The 22,068-nt window shown below is 48.1% G+C and overlaps 1 protein-coding gene across 1 annotated transcript in view; it reads right to left on the minus strand.

Annotated features, from left to right (window-relative positions):
* Positions 1-22,068, minus strand: part of TRRAP (transformation/transcription domain associated protein) — a 115,239-nt gene that overhangs the window by 63,599 nt on the left and 29,572 nt on the right. Inside the window, exons 19-30 of the mRNA XM_080829791.1 lie at positions 19,663-19,828; positions 17,382-17,638; positions 14,712-14,912; positions 11,845-11,996; positions 10,705-10,904; positions 8,681-8,898; positions 8,373-8,570; positions 7,558-7,818; positions 6,692-6,853; positions 4,649-4,745; positions 3,253-3,374; positions 2,763-2,933 (exon numbers count right to left, since the gene is read on the minus strand). Of these exons, the coding sequence (XP_080685917.1) occupies positions 2,763-2,933; positions 3,253-3,374; positions 4,649-4,745; positions 6,692-6,853; positions 7,558-7,818; positions 8,373-8,570; positions 8,681-8,898; positions 10,705-10,904; positions 11,845-11,996; positions 14,712-14,912; positions 17,382-17,638; positions 19,663-19,828 (2,205 nt within the window). The remainder of the gene's footprint in view (positions 1-2,762; positions 2,934-3,252; positions 3,375-4,648; positions 4,746-6,691; positions 6,854-7,557; positions 7,819-8,372; positions 8,571-8,680; positions 8,899-10,704; positions 10,905-11,844; positions 11,997-14,711; positions 14,913-17,381; positions 17,639-19,662; positions 19,829-22,068) is intronic.

A 22,068-nucleotide genomic window follows, 5' to 3' on the forward strand; every position in this document is an offset into this window, starting at 1 on the left:
TCAGCTGGAGAAGGCGGTCAAGGTCACGGAGGACCCTGCTGAGGAAGACATTCCAGAAGCACAAGGGGAGAGCACACCTGGCAGAGAAAAGGAGATGCAAAGGCCCTGAAGCCACCAATAGGCAGGCCTGGCCGCTGTATGTGGCGAAAGAGCAGTGGGAACAAGGAGGGGTTTGGGGGATGGGGCAAGCACGGATCCCATCTCGTTAGAGGTTGCACAAACGAGCGTGAACAGGAAGCAATTCCCTCCTGTGCAGAACCAGGACAATCATTATGTGGTAAGACCCTGTATTCTATGGCAAGAGTACAAGAAGAGAGATCCCTGAGCCCAGAGCAACTCTGGCCTGCCCAGGCACGCGGCAGCCAGCCTTCCAGCCATGGTGTCCAGCACAGCCTGGCAGATAAGCACTCAGAGCCTACAGGTAAAACCACAAGACTATCTAAATAACAGAACTATCTTCACTGTCCCACACTGTCCAAAACCTGTTCTTCACACACTGAAGCCCTACAGGAAGTTAGTTGCTTTAAAAAGGATTCCGTGGTCAAGGTGGCTTGGGGACAGGTGACTTAAGTCCACCTAAACACTTACGGGGCCACTGTTCCAAAGAACACCCATTGAGAGACACTAAAATATACATGCTTCCAAAGAAACTTAAAGAGATTAATAATCACCAAGATCTAGGTTCATGAAAGTCTATCTTACCACAACAGCTGTTTTACTAAAAATAAGAGAGGAACAAAACCAAAGGCGAAGGAAGCAGCCAGCGGCTTCACCTAGGCACTCTGCTTTCAGATGCCACAAAGGAAAAAAATAACACTCATTGTACATAAATTCACTTCTAGCTCAGCAGGGAGCTATCCACAGCACATCCCCACACGAGAGACTTCAAGGTCAAGTAACAAGAAGTTTGAATTTTTCAAAAGGCAATTTTGGGGGTTGTTTTCATGAATGCCCATTCTACGCAGCAGAGTGTCTCAGTTCTTAAAATTGCGCTGAAGGCTTCACCTGTTAATCTCAAAAGCGTATCATACTCGGGAAAACAAAGACTGCTGTGCTGCCCCCGCCCCAGCGCGGCGCGAACAGGACACATCAGAAGACCCCGCTGCAAACGTGCCGTCGGCACAGACCCAGGCTGGACCTGGGCAAGGTGGGGGCCGGAGGAAAATGGCCGGACAAACGGCAAAGCAACTCAGTCCTTTTTTATCCAAGTACGTCAACGCTATCTGCTTTCAGAGAAATCCTAACCCTTCTGAAAACAGCTCTCCTGCCAGGAAAGGGGGAAAGTCCCCGCAACAATCCAGACACACAGCCCCCGGCCTACGTCAGCAACCGCAGACTGCGAGGTGGGACAGCGGTCTCTTCAGGCCGCTCTCAACCGCTGGGGAAACGACGTGCACTGAACGAGGTCCTGGCTCACGGCAGACATGAAGGGTGAGCCCGGCGGTTTGCCACTGAACTAGCCACAAACACGTCGCCTCCGGCAGGCAGGCAGAGGCAGCAAGAAATGGCAGCGGGGAGGGCAGAGATGCCAACAGCAACGCTGGGCCACCTGGAAGGCACGCAAGGGTCACACGCCACAGGCACCGAAAGCTGCAACGTGACGGCAGATGCGGCACGGATCCAACGTGCTGGCGTCGGGAAGGGACCGTGCCCACGCCTGCGAGGGTGTGTGTGCGCGGACACTGGAAGGGCGTGTGGGTTACACACATTTGGAAGCTAAAGAGGAAGGAGGCTTCCAGTTCGGAAAACTTAATTCCATGGTATACTGCTTCCCGGTAACACCCTAACGGGACGTCAGCTACAATTCTAAGGGCCAACCACAATACTACCAACTCCCAGTCAAGGTGTTTTGGTCACTGTTCCTTTCTCGGGCGTCTGCAGGTATGAAGAAACCCTATGTGAGGTACAAAGCCGTGTGGTCCTCGCGCAGCCAGGGAGCTGCACTCCGCACACACTACATGCACCACAGCTACCGAGACAGAAGCCTTTCTTCCCCCGAGACGTCTAAATGGCCAAAGGCCACTTGAGAAACATAAGCATGAAAAGTACATGCACGTCTGCAGTCATGTAGCATGAAATCCTCAGTTATTTACAAACTTCTACTTACCAGAAGCAAAACTGAATGCATAAGACAGTTAATAGTTCAATCTCCTTCATCTGCTTATGCTTCAAATTTAAACACTGTCAAGTATTTTATTTGCATAATTACGTGGTAATTTTAAAAACCCTAAAGACTTCTAAAGTTCCTGTACGTTTTTTTTACTACATCACTGTCTATAATAGCAAAAGGCTGGGCATAATCTAGACGCCGTCAGTGGGGGAACGGTGCCATGAACCCTGGCATGTCCACGCACTGAAATAGTACGCGGCCACGAGACAGAAAGAAGCACTTCTGTTCTGATCTGAAATGATGAGTGGCAAATAGAAAAAGTAAGAACTCTTGTGTATATGGTGCTTCCTTTTGAGGGAAACAAAAAAGAATATATGTATGTCCTACTACAAATACAAAACATCTCTAGACCGACATTCAGGAAACCGTTACCACTGGCTGTCCCCGGGCAGGAGAGGTGGGCAGCTGGAGGACAGGGACGGGAGGAGGCTTTCACAGTACTCCTTTCACACTTCCTAAATTTTAAACCACGTATATATACACACATGTATCTAAGCCACGTATATATACACACGTATCTATTACTTACCTAAAAAAAATAAGTTAAAATATCAGGTTGATTACTAACTACGTTTAAATGCATTTGGCTTACCATCATCTGATCACAAAATTTATCATTGAAGGAGTTTGGGAAGAGCCTGGTGACGGAAGTGAGACGATTCACGACATTCAGCGTCAAGCTTCGATAATCCCCCAACATCATCAACAAAGGCCGCATGTGCGTATGAATTTGATCTACTTCTATGGTAGCACCTTCCAGAAACTATTTAAAAAAAGAAAAGTTACAAAGGAAAATAGCCAAGAGAATACACTTTATAACAGAATAAACTCATTTGGCTCCAGCAGCCAATTTGTGGAATATTAACCACGTACATTCCAAAAACTTATCATGAAACAGAGACTCGTCATTACTGTTGAATATTTTAATCAAGTGTGACTAGGAAACAAGCAGAGACATTACTGGACTCCCGTGTGTATTCACGCGAGGCAGACTTCCAGGCGTACAAACCAGGTGTACATGATCGGGAAGAAGCCCGGTGACAGAACACACACGCATTTGCACTCACACGCCACTCGCTCACCTTTCTCATGCAGGCTTCTCCGGCCTCCTGCAGCTCACTGTTTGTGGAATTCAGGGCCTTGAAGAGTGCAGCGATGATTTTCTCCCTGGACTGAGGAAGGTAATTGCAGGCAGCAAGCGCATCTTTAGGAAGAGAGATCAATACAATTTCATTATTAACCAGAAAACCATATATGAACAATGTCCTCATCTAAAGGCTCTTCCCAACCAACACCAAGTTTGAATCACTGAAGCACTTGCCAAGTGTCTGGCCATGAGAAAGACCAAAGAACACGTGTTCAGTGTTATCTAAGAGGCAAGTCAACAGCCTGTCAGAAAGGCTGTGACACATACAACCCCGTCCAGATATAAAAAGGGCTGGAGGGAGAAAAAAGGGGGCACCCACTGACACCCCTTCCCCAAGACATCCCCACACAGGGTGAGAGGATGGCTGAGCTGCGGGCAGATGCACAATGAAGTGACAGAGAAGGCTGGCCTTGAACTCTAGCGCTGAGGGAGGGAACACACACACACACAGCCTGACTTCTCTTCCACTATCCGTGTCTCATCAGGCAGCCTCCTCCCATCGTAGGGAGTTCAAGGCTTTGAAAACACAAATGCTCTTGGAAAAGGCGACACCCCTCAATCCTCTAGAGCAATGCCCCTGTTAGCCAACAGGACTGCATGAGAGGTGCCGAAGAAAGGAATCCCCACCAAAGAACGAAGCTGCCAAACTTGACTGCAGAGAGGCTCCCCCCACCCCCTGCTGTCGTCCACACCCCAGCCCTGCGCCTGAGCACAGGTATTATGGTCTGCCTCTCAATTTGTCAACCTCTAACTCAAGGAGAATTCTGAAATTTCACATAGAGTATAGAAATCAACAAGGCAAAAGACCAAGTCAACTAAAAAAACTTTACCGCATATTTATTCAGCAAACAAACAAACAAAAAAATAGTGGGGGGAATGGTGCTTCTAAATGAGAAGAATTCAAGTCAGTAAAAATTCAACAATGCAGCTGACGCTGGTCATGAAAACCTAAAGAGAGCAGGATTCTCAAATGCCATGGAACTACTGAAAAGCCTTTGAAGGTTGTAGCGCATCTTCCCGTGTCCTCCGATTGGGTGAACTGGCAATATACGAACACTAGGACTATGCTCTTCGACTACAGTGTTGGATTCACCAGTGAACTATAGCACTGAGTTAATCACCATAAAGTAAAATACATAGTTTGTAAGAGTAAACAACTGTTTAAATCCTAACTATCTATACAACCCGTTGACACCTCATCATGTCGTTTAAGAAACAAATGTAACTGTCCCACTTAGAAAGAACATAAAAAATAAAACCCCCCTAAAGGCCACTGCCTCCTTGACCTTCGTACCCATGACTTGTTTCAGACTTAATTCACATGAACTTACTTAATGCCGCAATTCGCAAAGGAACGAGTGACGGAAGGCTTTTGTAACAGGGCAGCTTTGTCAAGGCTGAGTCTTCAGCCTCACACAGATTTAACAGCTGTGAAAGATAAAACGACTTAATTTAGCCAGCTCTTTCTGTGAAGACACAGTAACCTTGAAAATAACAGAACACAGCAATCTTACATGCAACACAATTAACTGACAAACTAAACTCAGACCCTGGGGAATTTAATATCGAACGTGACAGAGCTTCCCTCTCAAGCAAACTGTCAGCCTCGTTAGTGAAATAAATTCTTAGACATTTTCTCCCCCACTCTGATACTGTAACATGGTTTCCCAACCCCGGGGATCACCTGAACTGCAAACATGATGGCAGGTACGTCTCCCTCTGTATTCAGAGCTGCTTTCCAGAGCCGTGGGCTGGTGCCCGACAAACGTGTGCTGTGATTCAATCCTGGAGTGCTTAACACTTTTTTTTTCTCCCCCCACAAAGTACAGGAAAGTACAAAGAAAAACGCTGAAAGTCAGGGAGAATATCATAACTCAGAGATTCCTGTGGCTGTCTTTCTGGACATTTTATGATACCCCAGTATATACTGATAGATCTAAAACACGGAATATCATGTGTGTTGTTCTGCTACTGTTTTCCCTTTTTACATACATCCTGGGGAAATAGTACAAACTTTACTGTTACCTTTTTTCCCTTAAAGATTCCTACCTAGTAAAAGATTTCAAACAGCAAAAAAGGATATATACCAAAAGTACTTCCAGTCACCACCTTACTCCACTCCATCACTAAAACTCTCCTCCTGTATCAACACATGTGTGTATGCACACATGTGCAGACAGACACCTGTGTCAGCAGCTCTATCCAGACAGAGCAGGCATGCACCAGAATCAGCTGGGAAGCTTGCAGTCAGTCCATCTGTAGGTCTGACCTGAGAACTCAGGAGAGTCTTTGTTTTTTAAAAAGACCCTCACGTGTTCTGATACAGCTGGTGCTCTGATCAACACTTGGGAAACCAGTTACATCCCCTGGGATTGATTGCTCAACACCGCCAGGTTCTGGTCTTAAGCTTAGGGAGCAATTTTTCACATAGGTTAAAATACGTCTGCCTCTGGAACAAGCAAAGGGAAACTTCCCCCCATTCTCTGGTGGCTCTCCTAGGACCTCTGTCAGGTCACATGAACTATGACTCCCTCACGAGGGATGCAACACGGTATAAAAGATCAAAGCTAGACCATGCGATCATAGATTCCATGTCCAAGTAAATACACAGGACTTAAAAACTCAAGAGGTAAACTTTTCATAACTGGAAATTCAAACTTAGTGTGGATCAGAAAGAAGTTGCTTCCTTATGACTTTTGCCTCCGTCTACCCTGACAATGCCTTAGGTCTTAAAAAAATTCGGGTCTTAAAAAAAAATCTCACATTGGGATTGATCACCAGATCATTACTGTATTCTATGAATTAACAGCTAGAACTTGACCGTACCTATAGTTCGATTTGTTTCTAATACCTCCCCATACTAGAACGTTCAGAGAGAGAAACACTTGCAGAATGCCATCTGCCACTGCCCCAAACGAGAATAATCGGAATCTACAGTTCACAGAGAGCTGTCAGAGCTGAATGATAGCCCTCATGTGAATTAAGTTCTCAACAGCACACGGCACAGTCTCAGGGGACGAATACATTCAATGCCCTGGCGCTCGCTCTGAGCCCGTCTTACTCTGGGCACCAGCCGATGAGAGTGGTCAAAGCGAGAGTCCGTCTTCCTCTAGATTACGTCCTTAAGGCTCTGCAGAGCGAGGTGCCCTGGAGAAGGCCTCAGAACACAGCCGCGTTGGGTGGGACCGCTCCCGTCAGCAGGCCTACCTCCTGTCACGTACCTGCGCAGGGCGCTGTGCCAGGTTAGGGCCGGTCCCCTGGGGTCACCACCCATGCCTTCTCTGAGTGCTGCCTGATCAGTCTTCGCGCACAGAGACAGGTTACCAGACACACGTCATCACCATCCACACCACGCCGCACCACCACCCCCCTACCTCTGTGTAGAACACCTTATGCTCCACCACGTTGAGGTCCATTGTGAAGAGCCTGGGCTGCAGTGTGGTGCAGAACGTGTTCCCCTCCATCAGGCCGATCTGCGCATTGGCAGGCTGGTGTCTGAGCAAATGCTTCTTCGGCGGGACCATATCCTGGAGGACCTGGGGTGGCAAGGGGGAAGCACCACTAACCAGCTGTCCCTTGAAGAGCAAATTCTGCTCATCACCATATTCTAAAGCGACTATCAGTCTGAAAGCTGTGACATGAAAGGTTAGGATGCCCTTTAGTTGGGGAAGGGAAGGTACGTTCCATGAGCTAAAACTGGCCGGTGGATAGTTATGTGTCAGGTACACTGAACTCCTAAGTCTCCCGAGTAACTGCTCTTTAAAGATTTTTATTTTTATTTATTTGACAGAGAGAGAGATAGCACAAGTAGGCAGAGAGGCAGACAGAGAGAGGAGGAAGCAGGCTCCCGGCTGAGCAGAGAGCCCAATGTAGGCTCGATCCCAGGACCCCGAGATCATGACCTGAGCCGAAGGCAGAAGCTTAACCCACTGAGCCACCCAGGCTCCCCCCCCCCCCCCCCCCGGTAACGGCTCTTAAAAAAGAAAAGAGCGACCGGATTTTGCTAGAGACCCAGGAAACCAGCCTTCTGTTCTCTGGATGCTGACGACTACGGATACAGCCGTCAACATCAGCGCACTGCTTTCTGTGTCCTCGAGGTCAAAGAGAGCACATACAGTAGCACCTGGTGAAGCGGACACGAAATTACAGATTACGTATCCTCTTCAAGTCAGATGTGAGGGAAAAAGAGGTCTCAGAAGCTCTGCTCCAATTATCCTTGTTCCGGGGACAGAAATCTCACCTCTTTGTGGGGCTCCATGATCACAGTGACACTCTTTCCAGTGACCTGGGCCAAGACCTGCAGTGAGTGCATGGCCTGCTTTCGCACAGTGGAATTGGGAGAGGTGACTTCTCGAACCAAGTCGTGGGTCACGTGGTGAAAGGACTTCTCCTGGGCGGCCACGATCTCTTCGGCTCGCTCCTCGTCCTTCAACGGTGTCGCGCACCTCATCAGAAGCTGCTCCAGGGTGGTCTTTGCCATGGCGACGGCCCCGTTGGAAACCTGCGGGCCAGGGACTCGGAATGAAAGGGACTGTCGCTGAGGATCCACCCCCACCCCCGCTGGTTCACCAAGACGGCCTCGTAACCTGCACATGGTACTTCAGCGGCTACGGCACTTCAGCCTGCTGTACGTCACTCCGGACAGAAAAGGGCGACATAGACAAACTCCTGCATTTCCCAAATGGAGAAGCTGGAAACGCCCACAACGTACTATGTGCGTTACACCTGCGCACAGCTTCACGGAAATGCAACTTCCAGAGAAACTCCTGCAGCACATGCACTATTTAGCCCTATGGCAAGAGCGAGGAGGACGACTTCCCTCTACAGAGGCACCGTGTTACATGCTCCGGTCTGGGACGGATCTTTATTGACGAAGATATTCAGGTAACCAGGGAAAGCCTACAGGGGTCCTGATCTGTCTTCGTATGAAAGAAGCGGTAATGAAACCTAAGCCTCTAGGAGAGCATGCTGGCAGAAGGGCTTCATGCTAACCATGCTCTTGGCAAATCAGCTTCTGGAACCGCTTGGATAGGTCTGGGGCCACCCATCACCTACCTCTCCAGTCAAGTCCATCATGACAAAGAGAAGTGCCTTGAGGAATGTCTGCTGGTTCTGGAGAACCCAAGTGAGAGGCAGCCGCTCCATGAGAAACTTAATGGACACCACACCCCCCAGCTTCGCATACCAGGCCTGCTCATAGCAACATGCGCACAAGCGCTCCACGATGTACGAGAACAGGGGCAGCTGGCACGCCTGGGGAGAAACACACAGAGACACCGTGCCGTTACCCCCCATGGAACGAGTTTCTAGAAGGACTACCCACAGGCACCAACAAGCCCAACTACTTCTCAGCCCTTCCTTACCCTCTCCTTTGAGCCCAGGATGATACTTGCAACATCAAATATCACAGCGAGGGCCACCTCCCCAATCTTGCAAAGCTCCTTTTCCTCATATGCCATACAAATAGCGATTGCATCAATAAGGACCAATGGATCCATTCCTTTTGACCCATTTTCTTCGCTGTGAAACATGGCTGTGCTGGGCTGGCTGCCCACCTGGTAGCAAGGTAGCAGGAAAGGACCTGGAGGAGAGGCAGCGGGAATGGGACAAAGAAGAGCTAATTATTCACATGCGTGTTCTTATCCTTTAAATAGATTTTATTTATTTATTTGACAGAGAGAGAGATCACAAGTAGGCAGAGAGGCAGGCAGAGAGAGAGGAGGAAGCAGGCCCCCTGCTGAGCAGAGAGCCCGATGTGGGGCTCAATCCCAGGACCCTGAGATCATGACCTGAGTGAAAGGCAGAGGCTTAACCTACTGAGCCACCCAGGTGCCCCCAAACAGCAAAACCACCTCATTAAGAAGTTTTTCTTAAGTTTAAGTTTTAGTAATCTCTACACCCAACACAAGGCTCGAACTCACAACCCAAGATCAAGAGTTGCATGCTGCACCAACCGAGCAGGCCAGGCGCCCCAAAACTATCTCATTTTTTAGCTTGAGCTTAGGAGCTCAACAAAAGCCAGCACCGGTACTTTCAGCCAACTTCCGTTAAACTGCAACTACTTGTAAACTAAGTGGCCTAAGGTTATTTTTCTGAATGTTTCCTATTATAAAGTAGGCTTTTTCAGATTTCCTCTATGATAATGAGAACCATGTATCTTTTCCTTAAAACAAACAAACAAAAAAATCATTAAACAGGCCAAGGGGCACTGCACAGAAATGAGTATGGGCTACACTCTGGACATTCCTGATATACAAATAATAATTAAAAAGCAACCCGGCTATGATGCCCAGCTCAGAGAGAACAATCTGCTATTAATTAAAGCCTTGCAGGTACCTGGCAAGATGGGAGTTTGTTATCAAGAAGCTTACAAGCCTGCTGGAAAGATGTTAACAGACACTGAGAAACGATCTAAGATCGATGACTATTCGGGGCAAGAAGAACTACAAGGGGGAATGTTCTCAGTGTTCTGCAGCGTTCAGAGAAAGCGGCTTTGTCCATCTGGAGGATGGGGGGCCTCAGGGACACAAACGGCTGCAGCGTTGCTCGAGTGTGTCCACTGACCAGCGCTGGTTGGGGGAGCTACAAAACCGGGAGTGAGGGGCGCCTGGGTGGCTCAGTGGGTTAAAGCCTCTGCCTTCGGCTCAGGTCATGATCCCAGGGTCCTGGGATCGAGTCCCACATCGGGCTCTCTGTTCCATGGAGAGCCTGCTTCTTACTCTCTCTCTCTACCTGCCCCTCTGCCTACTTGTGATCTCTGTCTGCCAAAATAAATAATAAATAAATAAATAAAATCTTAAAAAAAAAAAAAAACCCGGGAGTGAGTGTCCAGAAACTTTTAAAACTTCTATAGCAACGGGCAGTGTCCGGACACTTTTACCATCTTTTGCAAGAACACTCGTCTGCGATGGATTAGAAAAAGAAACAAGGAGATGAATAAAAAGTGGTCCCTCCCCATCTGGAGCCTGAGGACCCCAAAGCAGAGGTCAGGAACAGCAGCGAGGAGCACCGCAGGGAGGACCAGGCCGAAGGGCGGGGAGGGAGGCTGGGCCTTAGAAAGCAACACAGGGAGGGAGGGAAGACCAGAAATGAGGGAGACCATATGCAGTGTCTCATATGCAGTGTCCACAGGATTCCACCCGTTTCCGTGAACAACAAAGGGTGAAAATCTTCCACTGGGTGTACTGTACAGAGACACTTGGTCATGGTTTTCAAGTTACTGTTGGAACCACCACCGAAATAGCAATTATCGTGCAGTAAGCGGGAAATCAGAAAACAAAGGCCAAAAACCAACGAGCCAAATCACTCCTCTGAACACCACAACATCCTGATTGCGTTTCTGAAGCACCGCAAGGAGTCCCATAAGCACTTCCTCCGCCCCACTCACCGCACTGCTGGGCAACGGCCACCATCGTGTAGTGGCGGATCAAGCTGGCGACAAAGGGCAGGGCGCTGGGCCGGAGATCTTTAATGACAGCTGACATGAACGCCCCGGTCAGGGCCTGCTCAAACGTCTTCCGAGCTGGAGTGTCTTGTGCTTTGTAACGATGAGATATGATGACATTGGGTATGGTCTTTTCTGTAAAGCTGAAAGATAAAAATCCAGTCCGTCCTCACAACACTGAAGTCCTGAGCTGATGATTCCACCATCAGGACTTACGTGATGAATTTCATCACGATGGTTCTGGAGACATCCAGGATGTCCTAGCTCATACGAGCACAGGGGATGAATCAGACCCATTTTATGACACGGCAGCAGATTCAGGAATTTTACAGTTTTTAAAGTAAGGTGATGTCTTACTTTGATCTTTTATGACTAACTAAACCAAATTCGAAGAAGTAAACCCCCATCAATGAGGAAACAGAAATGAGAAAAAGCTATTAATGGCAGCTATTCGTGCGTTATGTGCTGAAAAATCACCCCACGGGAACAGAATCAGACGAGGTCAAAGAGCTCACTGATGGCACACGTACCACCCACCATTGATGCCGTGAGAAATGTGAAAATACACATTTCCACATTTGTGAAATGTGTATGGGGGACACAGCAAGAAAATGTGGGGAACACAGCAAGAAAACAAACACACACGATCACACAAGACCATCACCTATGGTCACAGCCCTAAATGGTAAGAGCAAAATACAAGTATCACAAGACAAATGTTTGGGGAATGAAAGGATCACGGTGGACCAGAAGAGCCAAAGACCCACTGAACACCCGCCACGTGCCAGGCACTACGGATACACCAGCAAGCTACAGGAGAGAAAAGGGCAGGGCCCTTGCCTCCTGAAGCTGACAACCTCAGGGAGAGGCAACCATCAGGGACACGATGACTAACTCTAATTCTCCAGCAGCGGGTCCCTTCTCTTCATTTCCTCTAAAAGCCCAGGAAAGCACCGCTAGGCAGGTACCATGGGGACTTCCTGACTCGCAAGAGCATGCACTTAGCACGAGGAAATCTGGGAGGTCTTCTGCACCCCTACGTCCTAAGAGGCACCGATTCCGGGAACCACATTCCCAACATACTTAGGGTGTGCGAGAAGCTGGTAGAGGGCGTGTTTGTTGTCCTCCAGACTCATCATGGCCACCAGGAAGCACTTGATCACCTCCCACGCCTGCCTCCGGTAGTAGGGCTCAGTGTTGGCACTCTTCAGGCAGTCCAGAGCGGTTTCGATGGCCTATAACAGCAAAGAAACACCGAAGCTGCAGCTGATGCAGAAATTACATGGTCACTCAATTCTCTCTTTAGAAGATAAGAGGGTTTTACTTTTTCAGAAAACCCACTGGGGCCACACACACATTTTATCCTATTCAGTTAGGGTTTGGGGGGGGGGGGGAGGCAAAAATCACACACAAAATCCTATGACGCCTTTAATAGTAAGAGACCAGTCACCCGTCATGACAATTACATACCTATCAACCAAAAAACTGGTCTGTGTGACAGAGGCAAGATTTACCCAGACTGTGTGTGAGGAAGCAGAGCGGGGCTAACAGGGACAGCAGCCCTGCCCTAGAGACTCCCACATGGCCACACGGAGTATGGCCACAGCTCCCCGCTGAGTCACCCCCCCCCCCCCCGGTTGCGGGGATCATTTCAGAAAGGGCTAAGGTTGAGCCAATTACCTGCCAAAAGAACAAAGGATTGTGAAGTGTGCCAAAAGCAGGATTATCTTAATGGGGATTTACTGGCACTCAGCGTGGCAAGCTGCTTCTTCCCTTTGCCTCCGCAGCCCCTCCAGCCGTAGCAGGGTGCTGCGTGCCCTCGGCCGCCGCCGGCTGCCGGCAAACCAGCCCCTCGCACACCTGAAGTCCGTGTGGGCGTGCAGGAGGACTGGGAAGCCTATCTTCAAAACGTGGTTTCTTCTTTTGGGGAAAACCACTTCTAAAGACATTTTCTGGCTCTTGTCAGGTACCTTAGTTTTCACTACTAATACCCACCTTGCCACTGACAGGGCTGAAGCAAACAGAACCCTGTATTAAGGAAATTCCCTAAAATGGGGAAAGGGGCTCCTGACACAGAAAGTTCACTACAGCGACTTTCAACGTAAAGACGGATTTTTCACTGTAGTCTCTTAGAAGAAAACTAGTGTTTTTCTGGCAGGTATTTTTGAGAAAGGCTTGGGTGAGAAACCGGGGTTGCACCTCCCCCTGAGGTCTGGAGAGGACCCCCATCAATGGGATGGGGCTGTGGGAGAGGCAGGGGGAGGGCTAGGGACAACGCATGGGCTTCAGGAAGCGTGGGGACAGGATGACTGAGGGGATGATGGAAAATAACTCTAGGGGGACATTTATCCATGATGGAGATCATTCCTCCCAGATGTTACGAAAGTCTTGTTTAAAGAAAAAAGCGGGGGGAGCCCCTGGGTGGTGCAGTGCCTGGGTGGGGTGCCTGGGTGGCTCAGTGGGTTAAAATCTCTGCCTTCGGCTCAGGTCATGATCCCAGGGTCCTGGGATGGAGCCCCGCATCAGGCTCTCTACTCAGCAGAAGCCTGCTTCTCCCTCTCCCACTCCCCCTGCTTGTATTCCCTCTCTCGCTGTCTCTGTCTCTGTCAAATAAATAAATCTTTTAAAAAATAAATAAGGAAATAAATTTAAAAAATCACAGAACCCACCACGTGGGTAAACTTTGTCCAGAGACAGGTGAACAGGCCGAGCTCTATGCTACGACGTGACAGGACAGAGGGAGAGCTTCGAGTCTCTCCAGGCCACAGAATGCTGGTTTAAGACCAGATCTGCAAGGAGCTCAGGAATCCCGGCTGGCCCCCAGCTTACAAACAGTTGAGTCACAAAGGTGCACACAAAAGGCTACTCTAACACCCTTTAAAAAAAATACCCGGTGTGTAATGGCTCGATAACGGTAACAAAAGCTGTAAGACAGGTGGAAGAAGGTTGGCTCTGTGATAAGGGGGAGAGCTGACCTTTGCAATATAGATCAGAATCAAGTGGAACAATATGCACTTGTCAAAGGACTCAGTCAGTGAGGGGGAAACAGCTTCCAATAAAGTGAAAGTAGTAGAGTGGGACACTCTGTCAAGATGCTGGGGACATAGTTTGTCCACTTTTTACCCAGTGAAACAGAAGTCGTAAATGGCAGATGGAGAGCGAGTGCAGAGCCGTCTGCAGAGGGCTCAGGAGCCAGGACAGACAGCAGGTGCCAGGTCTGGGTAGAGAATGGGAGAGACGCAGGTGCTCAGGAGTGACAAGTTTAGAATAACTTGGGTTCTAAATGACACTTGAAGTAAAGCTTGCCAGGCATCGGAACAGATGAAGTTCAAGGGTAGGGTGGGCTGGGGTAACATCACTTCTTGCTCTATCAGGAAAGACAAAAATGCTCAAGCGTCCAAAATTCTCATGCAGCACACCTCCACCGGCCTCCTGGGGTTATGGAAGGCCCCTTGCCAACCAAGCTGGTCCGCAAATACATTATATACTTTGAGTTAGAAATTCCCTCCCAAGTGGCACCTGGCTGGCTGAGTTGATAGAGCATTCGACTCTTGATCTCAGGGTTGTGAGTTCGAGCCCCACGAATACAGATTACTTAAAAATAAAATCTTGGGGCGCCTGGGTGGCTCAGTGGGTTAAAGCCTCTGCCTTTGGCTCACGTCATGATCCCAGGGTTCTGGGATCAAGCCCCGCATCGGGCTCTCTGCTCAGCAGGGAGCCTGCTTCCCCCTTTCTCTCTGCCTGCCTCTCTGCCTACTTGTGATCTCTGTCAAATAAATAAAATTTTAAAATAAATAAATAAAATTTTAAAGAAAAAAAAAGATAGATATCCCCTCCCAAGAAAGTACATGTTTTATTCATATATTTTCAAACAGAAATCAGCGTTCTTAAAATGAAACGCATAGTAACTTTAAGAAGTTCCTCAAAACTTCCGACAGTTCCAAATTTACCTTCTCCATCGGGAGCTGAAGAGATGCTTTACAATCAGAAAACTCCACTGTGATGCTTGGGCCTTGAACCTCAGTCACAACATAGTGCAGCTTCTGAGATTCCTTCAACATTTTCCTGTTACTGCCACCAAATTTGCCAAGTACACGGTAGGCCACGTGAGAAATGCTATCGGCAGGATTACGCAGGGTGCGCCATAAAGCCTACAACCCAACACACTTCCGTTAAAATCTTCCCAAGGTCATGCATTCTCGTGGTTCATAAATAAAATCCGAAAGTTATGAAAGACTATATGGCAAAAATTCTCCCTCCCATCTCTATCCCCTAAACATGCACTTCCCCTTCTTGGGAGAAACCACTGTTAGTAGTCTTATGTATCCTTTCAGGAACATTTTGCCTTTAAAGAAAATGCACACATAAACATAAATGTCCTTCTATGCCCCTGAAATACAAATGGTAGAGTGTGATAAGCGTCAGAGAGCTCGGGAGCAAGGAAACTAAGCCCCATATAGTTTAAGCATAAGCAAAATGTGGGGATGAGAAGCATGGAGGGAAATGCTAATTACTGGTGAAGTTCTTGTCCTGGGGTCTGATGATGAGTTCTCAGGTTTTTAGTCCCTTTTTTAAGCTTGATAATGTATGAATGTGATAAATTCCTAAAAATAGGACAGCTAACCTATCTTACACATTTAAAACCTCACATTAGAAAGGATGGTGAAGGGGCGCCTGGCTCAGTGGGTTAAAGCCTCTGCCTTCGGCTCAGGTCATGATCCCAGGGTCCTGGGATCGAGCCCCGCATCAGGCTCTCTGCTAGGCAGGGAGCCTGCTTCCTCCTCTCTCTCTCTCTGCCTGCCTCTCTGCCTACTTGTGATCTCTGTCTGTCAAATAAATAAATAAAATCTTAAAAAAAAAAAAAAAAGAAAGAAAGGATGGTGAAGAGGGGAAACGTGGGTCATGTGACAGGACCCGCGTTACGGGAACACATAGCAAGGACATGTACCTCATACTTAAAATTAGTGTAAGGACCACATGTACTCAACAGTTTCAAAGAACTTGTTGCTGTTCTCACATTCTTTTACCTGAACTATCTTAAGTCCTAAAAATTACTATGTCTGTCTAATTAAGTCAATTTTCTTAAGTCATCTTCCAGAACAATGCCAGATACTAGTACCTAGCAATAGCCAACATAAAATCTTGGAACTTTTCTTTAAAGCAAAATTTCAATTCTTTTACATCCCCAAAGGTCCGAAAAGGCTTGTCTTGAATGAACACCTGTTGAGAGATGCTAATCATCCCTATCTCCACTCCCGGACCCAGCCCAACCACTCCTCACATATCCTCAGGACAGGGAGATTCTGTTTTACTCCCCAGGAAGGGGTGGCATTGGGAATGAATGCTGGTTGATGGGACCAGAGAGAGATGACCCTTGTCCGGGATGGAGGGGGGGAGGGGAAGTTTACTGCATCTCTAAAAGCAGGAAGTAGCCTCGCCCTGGTCTCTCCTTAGGGCTGTCTGCCTCCCGCATGGTGCTCAACCACACCTGGGTCAGACCCAGAGTCTGCCTTCCAGAACCAACAGTGCTGTTCTCAAGGAATGCTCTCAAATTCTCAAGTTCTCCATACGACAGCTGAGAGAGTGGACTTGAGGCCCTGACCTGACCCTCCAGGACCATTCCCTCCCACCTAGATAGAGCCCAGGGTGTGCATTTCAGGACTGGTGGGTAAGTCTCCCAACCCTGCCTCAAGTGCACACTGACGTGTCCAATCTGGACTCCTGTCTTTTAGGCGTTAGGGTGTCTCCATCATACAAAGCTGGCATTCTGACCCCTGCCTGGGTCCAAATACTCTCTACCAAAGGGGTAGATGAGTAAGTAACAGGCAGCCTAAGCCTCTAACAATTACCAACTATATTATGAATCAATACAACCGCGAAACATGGAGGAGAAACCTGATATTTATTATACAAACTCTCACGAAGAGAAAATATAAAATGTTTTCAAAACAATCTCCTTGGGGCGCCTGGGTGGCTCAAGTCAGTTAAACATCTGCCTTCATCTCAGGTCCTGATCCCAGGGTCCTGGGATTGAGCCCGCATCGGCCTCCCTGCTCAGCGGGAAGCCTGCTTCTCCCTCTCCCACTCCCCCGCTTGTGTTCCCTCTCTTGCTGTCTCTGTCAAATAAATAAAATCTTTAAAAACAAAACAACAACAACAACAAAACAATCTCCTTGATTATCTGCTTCATTTCCCTTGACCCCAAAGTGGACACCTGTGCTTTCCACAGGAGTCTGCTTCTCTTTACTGTGGTATCTCAAGATCTTCTGTGGGTAAAGGACTGGCAGCACAGAGGCAATGTTAACACCCGCCTTCACAGCTCATCCACTGAACAAGGACGTGCCACCTGGGAAAGCCCTCCGAAAGAGGGAAATACTACAAACGAGCGTCCGCCCGAAATGCAGGGAATTTCTGCACATCTCCTCCTAAGCCGGAAGACTCATGAAGTTGAAAGCGACAGCACTCCTTCTTGCAAAGAGCGCCCAACATGGGGCACAGTGCAGGCCCGTCACTTCTGGAAACCACCTAAACCAGCCTAAAATTCCCAGTAGAAACCAGACACGCGAGCACCCACCGTCCGGCCCTGCCCCATGCTGGCCCCGGCGAGACCTCGGGCCTACCTGCATGAGCTCCGCGCGCACCGGCTGGATGTGGTCGTAGAGGAAATCGGGCTGCAGGTTGTCCACACACAGCTCCAGGGTCCTCAGGCCTTGGCTGACCAACGTCTGCGACCCATTGAGGGCGGACACCAAGGGGTCCATGAGCATGGGCAGGTAGGGCAAGAGCGAGCTCAGCCGCACGGGCACCGTGAGACACAGCTCCACGAAGAGGTCCTTCATGTGCTGCTTGTGCAGGCCGCTCTGCAGCATGTTCAGCCCTAAACACAGGGTTGGAGGATGACCAAGAGCAAAGTTACGCCCAGACCCGCCGCAGCTGACTGTGCAAAGTAACGGTTCTGCCTTGCCTTTCCCTATCACCACGAACGTGACGACAGGAGGACAGCATCTCCTGTTCCCATGATCTACACGTTAGCTAAATCCATCCCATAACCGTGACCCCTTCTGTCGGCCACGTTCACGGTAATAACAGCAGGCTGCGTGCAATTATACATTATAATTTAACTTATAGTTATTTAACGTCAATCTTCATGAAATGGTTAACATTATACGTAAATCTTTTAGGAACGTGTTATGGGGCCTCCTGGGTGACTCAGTGGGTTAAGCCTCTGCCTTCTGCTCAGGTCATGATCTCAGGATCCTGGAATCGAGCCCCGAGTCAGGCTCTCTGGTCAGCAGGGAGCCTGCTTCCCTCCCTCTTTCTCTGCCTCCCTGTGATCTCTGTCAAATAAATAAAATCTTCAAAAAAAAAATTAAATTAAAACTGTGTTATGTTGGGGCGTCTGGGTGGCTCAGTTGGTTGAGCGTCTGACTCTTGATTTCGGCTCAGGGTCATGAGATAGAGCCCCACGCTGGGCTCCGTGGTCAGTGTGGAGCCGGCTTGGGACTCTCTCCCTCTGCCCCTCCCACCCCTCAAAAAATAAATAAGTAAGAATGATGTTATGTTTTTAACAAGCCCAATCCAAAGATACAGACCAGTAAGACCCATTCCCCTCAAGCCTGAGGTTTACAACCTTACATCTGTTACCAGGCTTTCAACCGACAACAGCTGAGGTCTATTGCTATAAAATAAACATTTTCTTTAAAAAAAAAATCCACTTTTGGGGAGCCTGGGTAGCTCAGTGGGTTAAGCCTCTGCCTTTGGCTCAGGTCATGATCGCAGGGTCCTGGGATCGAGCCCCACATCGGGCTCTCTGCTCAGCAGGGAGTCTGCTTCCCTTCCTCTCTCTGCCTGCCTCTCTGCCTACTTGTGATCTCTGTCAAATAAATAAAATCTTTAAAAAAAAAAAAATCCACTTGTTTCCTATCAATAGAGAGGATCTTCCTTTTCACAACGTCAATTCTCCACGCTTCATGAGGGTCCCCTGAGCTCCTTCCTAACTGAAACATGTCCGATCAGCACGTGCCCCACGTGCTCAAAGACAAGGCAGAAAGGATGGAGAGAGCCCAGAGAAAAGAGGCGCTGGTGAAGGCATCACACAGCAGCAGCACCGGATTCAGAGTCCGGAGGAGAAGGAGGAAGAGGAGAGGGAAAGACCAGGTCCCCAGAAGGGGACCCACTTGAACACATCGAGGTAGGGAGTGCAGGAAGAGGAAGTCAGACTCAGAGCAGAGGGCTCAGGCTGGGGAAGGACAGGAGACGGGCTTAAATACGGCGAGTGCAGCTGGATTATGGACAGTGGACTTCTGGCCATGTTACAGGCAACACGGTCAACCATTTCCCACTGCCTCCTAAGTACCATATGTTGTAAATGGCTTCTCTTCAAGGAGCCCCTTTTTAGCTCCCTATCTTGAAAGCATTCCTGCCTACGTGCAATTAGAGGGTTCCGCTTATGCAAATGTGCAACAAAAGAAAAATATAAACTTGTAAGTCAGCTTTATAATTGCTTTTTCCCTGTCTTACTCAGATTCTCTTTCAATCTCAGGAGCCCTGGTATTATTACGAAGCAGCCCCAGAAACCATTTTCCAGGCCTGCTTACCAAATGCTACAAAAATACAAAGCCAGACCAGTGTGATGAAAACCTTCCAACTCTGTACCACTCTGAGCAGGGAGAGGAAGGTCCATCCCTGAGCAGGAGGGCTCCCTTCAAAGTCCCATCGCCTTTCAAGAGAGTGGGGCACAGGGATGGGTGGACACACACACATCCCCGCTGGCAGGTGACATGCACATCCACCCCCTCACCGTGACCCTCACTGGGTGCAGAGAATGAACCCCACAAACACAGGCAGCCAAACTCCTACGCGCACCCAAGATTAAAAGGCAACCCAAGGCACCGCTCTGACCTTGCAGGAGGTTTGGGAGGAGAGGCAAAAATTCCTGATACAGGAGGTCATGGCTGCCTCCCCCAATGGAGCGGAAGAGGGCCCGAAGCAGCAGGAAGTAGTTGTAGGGCTCTTTGGCAGTCTGTGCAAGCTCCATGGAGCTGTTCACGATCTTGTGCAGGTGGGGCTGCAGGGTGGAGAAAAGGCAGGTTAACAGGCTCTCAGAGAGGAGGGGCCCCGCCCGCCCAAGGCAAGCCGAAGGTTCACCGCAAACAGGAATGGAAGGTAATTCTGATGACTTTACCCCGAAAGGAAAAACAAGACCTTTCCGACCTTTATTTGGCTCAAATTAATTTCTCTTAAAATACATGCTGGTTTCCACAGGGGTGGCTGCGGAAGAAGCGTTTAATAGGTTCTTTTGTTACCGCGCAGGTACCTGATGTTGAAAAAAGGACGCTCTGGAACAGGAACCAGAGGGTCTGTCGGCCCTGCAAGTCCTGTGAATACAGTCACTTCCTTTACAAGACTAAATCATCAAACAAGATGAAGATGCCCATTTCCTATAACAATCTAAATGCAAGAAATCCCCTAAGGGAAGTGAAACTTCACTATCAAATATGATACACACAGAGTTTTGGAAGAGCTGCAAAAATTGAGATTATAAGGGGGCGTGTAACCCTCGATTTCGGCTCAGGACACGATCTCCAGGTGGTGAGACTGAGCCCCAGGTATGGCTCGCACTCAGCGCAGAGTCTGCTTGTCCCTCTCCCTCTGCCCCTCCCCCTGCTCGCTTGCCCATGTAGTGCACGCTCTCTCTCACTCACTCAAATGAATACATAAAATCGTTAAAAAAAAAAAAAAAAAAAAACAAGGGGCGCCTGGGTGGCTCAGTGGGTTAAAGCCTCTGCCTTTGGCTCAGGTCATGATCCCAGAGTCCTGGGATCGAGCCCCGCATCGGGCTCTCTGCTCAGCAGGGAGCCTGCTTCCCTTCCTCTCTCTCTGCCTGCCTCTCTGCCTACTTGTGATCTCTGTCTGTCAAATAAATAAACAAAATCTTTAAAAAAAAAAAAAAAAAAAACTGAGGGGGGAAAAAAACAGATTACAACGTGTTGGACAACTCAGTTGAAAAAAATGGGTATTTCTTAAATTAAAAAAAGCACTTTATTATAGTAACTTAAATTAACATTTTAAGCCAGATTAACTTTTTATTTTGTACTTCAGGTCCTGGTTTTAACATGTGACAGGTTAGGCTGCGCATGAAATGCTTTACATGCATACTGAACATGAGCTGAGAAGTGCTGTATGGGCAGTGACAAGGTCAATGACATGGTTCCCAATTTGCTGTCACAGGCGGCACGACAGATTGATTTTACCGACTAAATCAACTACATGTATTATTTTGACAAAAACTTATTTGTTCTTTGAATGTTTTTCTGGAACAATATTCCAACACCCTACCATTAGGGTTTGTTCTGTTTTTGTTGTCCTGTATCTAATGTTAGCAAAATTTGTATTTTTTGACAATACCAAATCATGTGGACATAGACTGCAATCAAATATTTCTTCTTTGGAAAAATTCAAGGATGTTTCTTTCATATGAATATGAAAGCAATGTCAAGGGTGTTGACAAGTGATTACTACAGAACTGAAAAACTCCCTTAAAAACAGTCACATAAGAGCAGAGATGACCGGTGCTCTTTGTCACCATTCGTACATTTATTATGCGGGGTGGGGGCAGGGGTGGGGGGGGCTTGTTTACTTCCAGAATTTCCCTACAGGAAGACAACACTCTTCAGAGACAACTGGTGATAATATTTGACTTTCTGCAGGAATTAAAATATTCTGCCTTTGGCAGAAGTGAATTTTTATTAAGTTTTCTGTTATACCATCTGCTCCTTTTTCAGTGGTAGATGGAACCACGGGTAAGTTTTTTAGCCATTTGCTAAAATCAAATAACTGATGAGATCAAATTATACTGCATTAGTCATCCACAAAAATGTCAGGAGACACATCGCTCCAAGACAGTCTTAATAAGGAATACAAATTGGTAAGAATTCTTGATATAAAGGGGGGGAACAAACAAATGGTCCCAAACTGAGATATTCATATATTGCCACAGAAAATATAACATAAAACAAAATAAAACATAGAGAAGAAACAGACTTAAAGTGGAGGATGCCTGATGTCATCAAAACGGTGACAAAACCAGCTGTTTGTCCTTGGACAGAAGTTAGCAAAGACATTTTTTCCCCTCTTTCCTTTCCACCGCTCAATTTTTAAAATAGGAACGATGGGGGCGCCTGGGTGGCTCAGTGGGTTAAAGCCTCTGCCTTAGGCTCAGGTCATGATCCCAGGGTCCTGGGATAGAGCCCCGCATCGGGCTCTCTGCTCAGCGGGGAGCCTGCTTCCCTTCCTCTCTCTCTGCCT

This window comes from Martes martes (assembly GCF_963455335.1).
Source record: "Martes martes genome assembly, chromosome: 18".
Lineage (NCBI taxonomy): Eukaryota > Metazoa > Chordata > Mammalia > Carnivora > Mustelidae > Martes > Martes martes.